General features: G+C 42.4%; 2 protein-coding genes across 5 annotated transcripts in view; one reads left to right on the top strand and one right to left on the bottom strand.

Moving 5' to 3' along the window:
* Positions 1-2,160: 2,160 nt before the first annotated feature.
* Positions 2,161-2,944, bottom strand: LOC307190054 (small ribosomal subunit protein eS6-like; the record flags this gene model as incomplete). Its single annotated transcript, XM_079928819.1, has 1 exon — positions 2,161-2,944. The coding sequence occupies one exon, from the start codon at positions 2,942-2,944 to the stop codon at positions 2,300-2,302; it is 645 nt and encodes a 214-aa protein (XP_079784945.1). The 3' UTR covers positions 2,161-2,299.
* A 6,242-nt stretch (positions 2,945-9,186) lies between these two features.
* The window catches only part of MSANTD2 (Myb/SANT DNA binding domain containing 2), a 29,001-nt gene continuing 27,920 nt past the window's right edge, over positions 9,187-10,267 (top strand). For 2 of the 4 annotated variants that reach the window (XM_079929125.1, XM_079929124.1), the window contains exon 1: positions 9,187-10,249. In XM_079929125.1, the coding sequence (XP_079785251.1) occupies positions 9,488-10,249 (762 nt within the window). In that variant the 5' untranslated portion in view covers positions 9,187-9,487. The remainder of the gene's footprint in view (positions 10,250-10,267) is intronic. The other 2 variants (XM_079929126.1, XM_079929122.1) reach the window with 2 other exon arrangements.

Genomic DNA, 10,267 nt, shown 5'->3' with positions numbered 1-10,267 from the left:
TAAACAAATGGGACCTAATGAAACTTAAAACCTTTTGCAAAGCAAAGGAAACTAGAAACAAGATGAAAAGACAACCCTCAGAATGGGAAAAAATATTTGCAAATGAATCAATGGACAAAGGATTGATCTCCAAAATATATAAACAGCTCATGCAGCTCAATATTAAAAAAACAAACAACCCAATCCAAAAATGGGCAGAAGACCTAAATAGACATTTCTCCAAAGAAGACATACAGATGGCTAAGAAGCACATGAAAAGATGCTCAACATCACTAATTATTAGAGAAATGCAAATCAAAACTACAATGAGGTATCACCTCACACCAGTTAGAATGGGCATCATCAGAAAATCTACAAACAGCAAATGCTGGAGAGGGTGTGGAGAAAAGGGAACTCTCCTGCACTGTTGGTGATAATGTAAATTGATACAGCCACTATGGAGAACAGTATGGAGGTTCCTTAAATAACTAAAAATAGAATTACCATATGACCCAGCAATCCCACTACTAGGCTTATACCCAGAGAAAACCATAATTCAAAAAGACACATGCACCCCAATGTTCATTGCAGCACTGTTTAAAATAGCCAGGTCATGGAAGCAACCTAAATGCCCATCGACAGACAAATGGATAAAGAAGATGTGGTACATATATACAATGGACTATTACTCAGCCATAAAGAGGAACAAAATTGGGTAATTTTTAGAGATATGGATGGATCTAGAGACTGTCATACAGAGTGAAGTAAGTCAGAAAGAGAAAAACAAATATCGTATATTAATGCATATATGTGGAATCTAGAAAAATGGTACAGATGAACTGGTTTTCAAGGCAGAAACAGTGACATAGATGTAGAGAACAAACATATGGACACCAAGGGGGGAAAGGCGGGGGGATGAACTGGGAGATTGGGATTGACATATACACACTAATATGTATAAAATAGATAACTAATAAGAACCTGCTGTATAAAAAAATGAATAAAATAAAATTCAAAAAAACATTCAAACAAAAATAGAAGTTCATCCACATGCTTTGTATATTCAAGAAACAGGAATAAGGCTGGTGTGACCGGAGCTGGGAGCAGCAATAGGAGATGAGGTCAGAGAGGTAACTGGATGGAAGCAGGAAGACCACTTAAGCAGTTCTCTAAATAATCTAGGCAAGAGATAATGATGACTTGGAACTAATACTACTGATATATTATTTCACTAAACTCCGTAGTTTACATTAGAATTGGTTCTTTGTGCTGTAGAGTTGTATGGGTATTGACAAATGTATAATGTCACGTATGCATGTGTGTATGTCAGTATCATACAGAATCGTTTCACTGCCCTAAAAATCCCCCCTGCTCTATGTATTCTTCCTCCTTCCCTTCCCGCCCAACCTCTGGCTGCCACTGATTTTTTTTTTTTTTACTGCTTCCATAGTTTTTCCTTTTCCAAAATATCATATAGTTGGAATCACACAGTATGTAGCCTTTCTGATTGGCTTCTCTCACTTAGCAATATGCATTCCTCCATGCCTTTTCATGGCCTTTATTCGTTGAATAGTATTCCATTGCATGGATGTACCACAGTTTGTTTTTCCATTAACCTGTCGAAGGACTTTCTGGGTGCTTCCTGTTTTTGACAATTATGAATAAAGCTATTATAAATATTCATTTGCAGGTTTTTGTGTGGACATAAGCACTATTGCTGGATTGTGTGGTAAGACTATGTTTAGCTTTGTAAGTGGTTGAACCATTTTGCATTCCCACCAGCAATGAGTCAGAGTTCCTGTTGCCCCACAGCCTTGTCAGCATTTGACCTTGTCAGTGTTTTAGATTTTAGCCATTTTAATAGTTGTGTGGTGGTATGTCATTGTTGTTTCAATTTGCAATTCCTCAATAACATATGACATTAAGCATATTTTAATATACGTATTTCCATCCATATATCTTCTGTAGTGAAGTGTCCATTCAGATCATTTGTCTTTTTTTGTTTGTTTGTTTTTTCGGTACGCGGGCCTCTCACTGTTGTGGCCTCTCCCGTTGCGGAGCACAGGCTCCGGACGCGCAGGCTCAGCGGCCATGGCTCACGGGCCCAGCCGCTCCGCGGCATGTGGGATCTTCTCGGACCGGGGCATGAACCCGTGTCCCCTGCATCGGCAGGCGGACTCTCAACCACTGCGCCACCAGGGAAGCCCAGAGCATCTCGTTTTTGACTGGACTCAGACTTAGAAGTAGAAGCTCTCAGGGCGGACAGCCTCTGTCTCACGACAATCTGTTCCTGGCGTTTTTCTTTGGGCTCCTTCATTCTTTAGGCCAAAAGTTTAGCATATTCTGTAGCCTCTTCCTTATTCTTCTTAGTATGCTGTTTCTTCAGAGCAATACACCTGTGTTTATGTTGCAGAACACGTGGAGTAACAAGACGCTGAATTTTAGGTGCTTTGGTCCTAGGTTTCTTACCTTCTTTGTTTAGGGGCTTTCTCAAAACGTACGGATGGACATCATGCTCTTTAGAGAGATTGAAAAGTTTGCAGATTCTCCAAGTTCTTTTGGGCCCCAGGCGACGAGGCACAGTAGTATCAGTGAGTCCAAGAATATCCTTCTCCCCTTTTTTTACGCTGACCAAATTGAGAACACTCAGATTGGCATCCACAATGCAACCCCGTACAGATTTGTGCTTTCTTTCTCCAGTCCTCCTCGGTCTGTAACAGGAATGCCCCTTATTCAGTGGCAGGCAGACTCGGCCATTGGTCAAGACACACTGCTTCATGGGGGAAGCTTGTTTGTCGTTCCCCCCACTGATTCGGACCACATAACCCTTCCATTCTTCACCCAGAGCGTCAGCAGCAACTTCCGTGGCCATATGTTTCTCATAAAAGGTATGAAGTTTTCGTTCATCATCCACTTCAATGAGCTTCCGGCAGTCAGTGGCCGGGAAAGAGATGTTCAGCTTCATCCTGAAGCAGCCGACTGCCTCCAAGGTGCCACAAAAAGAGCAGTCTATTATTCTTGATTAACAAAAAATAGTGTAAACATCTCTCGAAGTTAATTCATTTACTACATCATTTTTCTTGTCAGAATAATATTTCATGAAATGAATATAGCAGTGTTCATTTAACCGGTATCTTACTGCTGGGTTTATAGATCCATTCTAATCGTTGGTATTGCACACGGTGTAGAGGTGAACCATCTTGTAACTGAATCTTTGTGTGCAATCTTATTTTCTCAGTATACATTTCTAGAAGTGGAATAGCTAGATCAAGGCGTTCTTATGTTTTTTGAAGATTTTGTTATTTATTAAAATTGTTCTACAGAAAATTTCTCCCAGTTTACATTCTGATTAGCAGTACAGAGAAAGCATCTATTTCCCCTATCTCTTAAGTAGGTATTATAAAATGCTTTAGAAATGGAAATAGCTTTCTTTTTTCTTCTGAATACAAAAATAACTCATGCTTATGCTATCATTTAAAGCTCTTTGCAAATTGAAAGGTTAAAAACAATATTTCGTTCTTTTAATTTGTATTTCTTCGATTGTTAATGAAGTTAAACACTTTGTCAAGAAAAATAACTTTAGTCCCGTTTAAATAACATTAATATAATGGCTATGTAATAAATGTGCCATGATAGTATTCATAAAACATCATTTGAATATTTGGTATTCACATAGTACTTTGCTGGGTATTACCTAAATATGTATAGAAGAGTCAATCGCTAACCACTAAGAAATCACAGTCCAAGAAAATCAACAGTCAACAAATGTTTATTGAGTGTCTACTATTTGCCTGGAACTATGTTCTTTTATAACAACTTTACTGAGATATAATTAACATACAATGAACTGTACATAGTTAAGTGTACAATTTGATAATCTCTAACGTATGCATGTACCTGTGAAACCATCACCACAATCACCTTGTTTCCTATCTCTTAGGTTCATTCTTCTTTGTTTTCTGATGTCTTTTGTCTTGAATACCACTGTTTCATATATTTTGTCTGGTTTTCTAGTTATTCAAGGGAGGAGGGTATATCTAGTCCCTACTGCTGCATCTTGGTTGATGATGAAAGCATGCCTGGACTATTCTAAGTGCTGGATCTAGTAGAGGGAACAAAATGGACAAAATCCTTGGCTTCAAACAGCCTACATTCTAGAGGGGGGTGGCAGACAATAAACATATGAAAAAACTTAATTTGCATAAATAAATGATTTCAGAAAATGTGTGTCAATAAAATAAGATGGTAATGTGATAGAGATGCAGTAAAGGCGTCTCTGGGGAGGTGACATTTGAGGAGATGACTTATGAGAAAGAGGCTGTCACTTGAAGAGCTAACATAAGAGTGCTCCAGGATAAGGATATATGACAAGTCCAAGGGCCCCCAAACAGAAATAAGTTTGACTTACTTGATAGGACAGATACAAGGCCAGTGCAGTTGGAATGTATCTGAGATGGGAGATGAAGTTGGTGTGGTAGGTAGGCTGAGCTTAGAGTAAACGCGTCTTGTAGGTCAGTGCTCCAGTTACCAACTGCGGCATAGCACAGAACAACAATCGTGAACCATGCTCATGAAGCTGGGGGTGCCTGGGGTGAGCTAGGCGGCCCTTGCTAAGGGTCTTGTGTGGTTGCAGTCAGGTGGTGGCTCGGGCTGGGGTCATCTCAAAGCTTCTTCATCCCCCTGTCGAGAGCCTGGGCTGTTTAGACAAATAACTGGAGGATGGAACATTCCTGGCTCCTGGGCACCCGCTCTCTCTCTCTCTCTCTCTCTCTCTCTCTCTCTCTCTGGTATCTCTACGTGGACTTAGGGTAGCCCAATTTTGTACATGGTGGCTAAAGGTTTTGAGAGCAAGTATATCAACAGAAACTGGAAGAAGCTTCAGGGTATTTCCAAACCTAGCTTTGAAGTCACACAATGTCACTCCCACCACATTTGGTTCATCGAGGTAGTCACAAAGATTCACCCAGGTCCAAGGGGAAGGAACATAAATTCTTCTTATTGGAAGAGCATCACATAATGTGTGGATATGTTCTTAAATCACCACACTCATGACAAAGAGTTTGGATTATATTTTTACAGTGGGAAGCCATTGGTGGGTTTTTAACGAGGGAATGATACGCAATGATTTACAATTTTAAAAGACCAATCTGTCAGGATTATTTAGATGCAAAATCAGCATTCAAGCATCGATTGCATTATTATATACCAGCAAAAACAATTAGAAAATAAAATATGAAAACATAATACCATTTACAAGAGTGTTTTAAAAATACCAACTACCTAGGAATAAGTCCAACAAAAAAATGTGTAAGACCTTTATGCAGAAAACTACAAACATTTTTTGAGAGAAACTAAAGACTAAATAAATGGATATACTATTTTCCAGGATTGTAAGACCAATTACTATAAAAATGTCAGTTTTTCTCAAATTGGTCCATAGTTTCAATGCAATAGCAATCAAAATACCCACAGCTTTTTCTGTAGAATTTGACAAGCTAATTCTAAAATGTATATGGAAATGTGAAGGATTAAGAATAGCAAGCCACTCTTGAAGAAGGAGGAGGAAGAAAGAAAGAGGAGGAGGGACTTTCTGTACTTGATATAGACTTATCATAAAGCCAGTGTGACCCACTATTAAGGCAGTGTGATATTGCCACAAGGAACACAAATAGAAAAATGGATACATGGACCAATGTAACAGAAGAGCCCAGAAATAGACCCATGCACATATGGACACTTGATTTATGTCAAAGAGACATAAATGCCTTTTTTTGGCATTGCAAAAAAAGGAAGGAAAGGATGGTCTTTTCAGTAAATGGAGTTGGAGTAATTGTGTATCCACATGGAAAGGAGGAAGGAAAGAAGGGAGGGGGAGGCATATACTCCACAGAAGTACTTGCACATATGCACTGGGAGACATGTACAAGAATGTTTGTAGCAGCGTTATTCATAACATCCTAATTTAGAGACAACCCAAAGATTCAACAGTAGGATGGATAAATAAAATATGATATGTTCATAAAACAGATTATTTTACAGCAACAAAAATGAATAAACTGCAGCCTCATAGAGAATAGATGAATCTTAGTTAAAAACATAATATTGAATGAAAGAAGCCAGACACAGAATACATGTGATTTCATTTCCAAAAAATTCAAAACCAGGGAAAACTTTTAGCGATGTATAATCAAGTGATAAAACTATAAAGAAAGGCAAGTCAGGATAGTGACTTTACGAGGGAGATAGGGGTTAACATTGGGAAGGGATTGTAAGGTAGGTCTTCTAACGTGCTGGCTATATTCTATTTCCTGTCTTGGGTGGTGGTTATATAGTATTTGTTTCATAATTCATATAGTAGTTGTACACGTACGTTTTATGTACTCCCCTATATGCACGTTATATTGCACAAGAAAAAAGTTTTAAAATACCAAGTTCACTCTGGCTACTGTGTAAGCAGGCAAGTATGCAAGTGGGAAGTCCAGTTGTCCAGTAAAGACATGATGGAGGCTTGGACCAGGGTTGAGAAGTAGTCAGATTTAGGAAATAGTTTAGAGGTACAGGTAACGGGACTTGATATGGAATTTGAAGGGCAAAAAGATAAAGCAACAAACGCACTGACAGTCATAAAACACAGCAAGAGAGTATGCAACAGAATTAACTAAGCTTCTGAAACAGAGAACATTAATGTGAAGTGCTAAGTCGTGTGAATGGGTATTAGATGGAGGACTTCTGTCCAACAGATTAGGGAAGGCTTCATAGAAAAGCTGGGAAAACAAACACTTGACTCAGATTGTGGAGGAAACAGATAAGGGGTGATACGGTTAAAGGGAGTAGCGTATATTTACAGGTGGAAGATTTGTATTGTTGTGCACTCTTTGGCCCATTATTATATTTTTGAGACGTTTCATATATTATCTCTCAAATAAGATTTTATCTACTTATGACTACCATTTAGATCCACAATAAAAGGTGTAGCATATTACTTCAATCAGGACTCATTCCATAAGTCCTGATTAAACCATGAAGTCTTGAACAACTATATCGCACAACTTCTGGAACCCAGAAGCGGCCACAGGAAGCCAACACGATGATCACATGGTCCTGGTGGACTATATAGCAGTGCCTCTGTACTATGGAACACATATTAATAGCTTTTACATTATTGGCTTCGTTTGAACTTCAGGATGTTAACGGAAATTTTATTATTTTATTTTTTAAATATTTTTTAATAGATTTATTTTTGGCTGCATTGGGTTTTCGTTGCTGCGCACGGGCTTTCTCTAGTTGCGGCGAGCGGGGGCTACTCTTCGTTGTGGTGCGCGGGCTTCTCATTGCAGTGGCTTCTCTTGTCGCGGAGCACAGGCTCTAGGCGTGTGGGCTTCAGTAGTTGTGGCACGCAGGCTCAGTAGTTGTGGCTCGCGGGCTTAGTTGCTCGGCGGCATGTGGGATCTTCCCGGACCAGGGTTCGAACCCTTGTCCCCTGCACTGGCAGGCGGATTCTCAACCAGTGCGCCACCAGGGAAGCCCAGAAATTTTATTTTTGATACAAGATTTTCTCATTGGATAGACTGATGGGTGTGGGAATAAAGGGGGGGTATATAGAAATAATGTCTAGAAACAGAAGTTTGTGGGAAGGGAGACTTCTCAGTCAACCCACTTCATCTAGGAAGGCTTCCTGAATGAGTCAGAGTTGATTTGAGAATCATCCAGAATTAACAGTAGAAGGAGGGAGGATTTTTTTTTCAGGCTTGTGGTAAAATGAGAGCGGGAGAAGCAATGATTTTAAAACTCCTTGCAGTTTCTGATTTCATTATGATTCTAGGCATGTCACTCCCGTTCATACACCTTATGACATTAAAAAACTTACTGTTGGGCTGAATGATAGTGAATTTTGCTTTGATAGGTGTTTGAGCTTCCACTAGAGCCCTTAAGAGAATTGGAAATGAGAACACTCAACCAGAAGTGGAGAGAGAGCGACAAAGGGAAGATTCTATTAATGAGAGTACAGGCAAAGTGAGATGACACTCACTTTGTGAGTGTGTGACACTCACAAAGTGAGATGAGCTAATGCTCATACATGTTTATGTGAACCAGGCACCATTCTAAGGGTTTTATCTGTATTAACACATTTATTCTCATGACAATACTGTGAGGTTATCCTCATTTTACAGATGAAGAAACCAAGGCCCTGAGAGGTTAGGCACATAAGTTGGCTGAGGTTGCAGAATTGGAATTTGAAGCCAGGTATTCTGACTCTAGAATTCATACACTTAACTGAGGTGCAAGACTATATCTTTTATTTAGCTATTTAGTTTTGGAAGGATGTGAAATATTTATTTTTTTAAATTTTTATTGGAGTATAGTTGCTTTACACTGTTGTGTTAGTTTTAGGTGTACAGCAAAGTGAGTCAGTTATACATATACTATATATTTTTCTTAGAAAAAGGAAGAGATAGCATAAATGTTGGAATTTCTTTGTTTCTTCATATTGCTAACATAAACTACAGTGACATTTTAATATGACATACGGAGACAATTATCTCCTCTACTTCAACCCTATTGCTTATTCCTTTGGCTTTCCAATGACAACCATGTCATTCTCTGGAGTGATTCTGAGTTTAAAATGTAGCTGACCTTAGCTCTATTTAAAAAAAAAAAAACCTAAAATATATTTGCTATTTAAAAAAAATTGCATAGCTTATTCATATTTGAACAAAAAAATCAGCTGGGGCCTTCAAGTTAAAGCTCCAAGATAAACAATTAGATTTTTGGCTTTGAAGAATATTGAAATACCTTACAGTGATGTATTGGACTTGGGGTGTTAATGTTCATTAAACTGCAGCATGTTATGGAGGGTCCAGGCACGCTTACCACTAATTACCGGAGGTCACAATAGCTGTCATAATTGACAGTTTTCTTTTTAGCCTCCTTACACTTGAGAGCATGAAACACTGTGGTAAAAACATGCAACTTCCAAATTAGGGCGGATGGATAATGGTATTGTAAAGTAACTTTTCTGCTGAGCTCGGGAGTTCCTACCTATTTAAGTTATAGACAAACCGTGCAAGCGCAATAAAGACATCTAACTATTCTACAAATCGTCACACCCACCCAGATTAACTAGAAAATAGATCAGAACTGGAATCAGAGTTGCTCTTCAAATAATGCGCTTGGATTTCTTGAAAAGCTACGCCGCAGGAACTCTAACCCTGGTCCCCAAATGCTTTTTAAAGTCTTCCCCAGAAACCCTCCCCCTGCAGCCTCGGCGCCTTGCTAGCTGTGCCCTGCGCAGGGCTCCCCAGCCTCCGCCCTGGACGTCAGCCTCTGCACCCCGAGGCCAGTTCCGAGTGGGGAGCGGCAGAGCGGAGGGAGAGAGGCGAGCGAGCGAGCGAAATGGTCAAGTCCTCCTTAACTCTGGGCCCCCTCGCGGGCCTCACCCCTCCTCCCAGGGGCTGAGATTGGAGAGGAAGTGGGAAGGCTTCAATCGGTTCCTCACACCAGCGCCCTCATGCCCCCACCCTACTCTTCGGCTCGGGGCTTCGGCGCGCCTCACCGCCGCCCCTCGCCCCGGGAGAGGAGCGGGCGGCGCGGCCGGGCTCGTGGTGAGAGGACTGGGGCGGCAAGCGGCCTCCGCGGGGCCGCCAGGGCCCGCAGCCGTCCGCCCGCTGGAGAGCCAGGCCCGAGGGCAGCCCCGGAGTCCGCGGAGGCCGGATGCGCGGGCGCGTCACTTCCGGGCGGTGCAGCGGCGGCCGCTTGGAAGATGGCTGCGCCCTGTGGCTCGGAGCTGCCCGCCAACTCGCCGCTAAAAATCCCGAAGATGGAGGTGCTCTCCCCGGCTTCTCCTGGTGGCCTAAGCGACGGAAATCCATCGCTCTCCGACCCTTCCACGCCTCGGGGTGCCTCCCCGCTCGGGCCGGGCAGTGCGGCGGGCTCGGGGGCAGCGGCGTCCGGGGGTCTCGGGCTGGGGCTGGGGGGCCGCAGCGCCGCCTCGTCCTCGGTCTCCTTCTCCCCTGGTGGCGGCGGTGGCGGGGCTGCGGCAGCCGCCGCCGCCGCCTGCCGGGGCATGTCGTGGACGCCGGCCGAGACGAACGCGCTCATCGCAGTGTGGGGCAACGAGCGGCTGGTGGAGGCGCGGTACCAGCAGCTGGAGGGAGCCGGCACGGTGTTCGGCAGCAAGGCCCCCGGGCCAGCCATGTACGAGCGCGTGTCCCGGGCCCTGGCCGAGCTGGGCTACGAGCGGACCCCGTCCCAGTGCCGGGAGCGCATCAAGGTAACCGGCCGCCCGGCC

The sequence above is a fragment of the Stenella coeruleoalba genome (genome assembly GCF_951394435.1).
Source record: "Stenella coeruleoalba genome assembly, chromosome: 8".
NCBI lineage: Eukaryota > Metazoa > Chordata > Mammalia > Artiodactyla > Delphinidae > Stenella > Stenella coeruleoalba.
The sequence above is the reverse complement of the archived record's forward strand: the minus strand, read 5'-3'. Positions and strand labels throughout refer to the sequence as shown.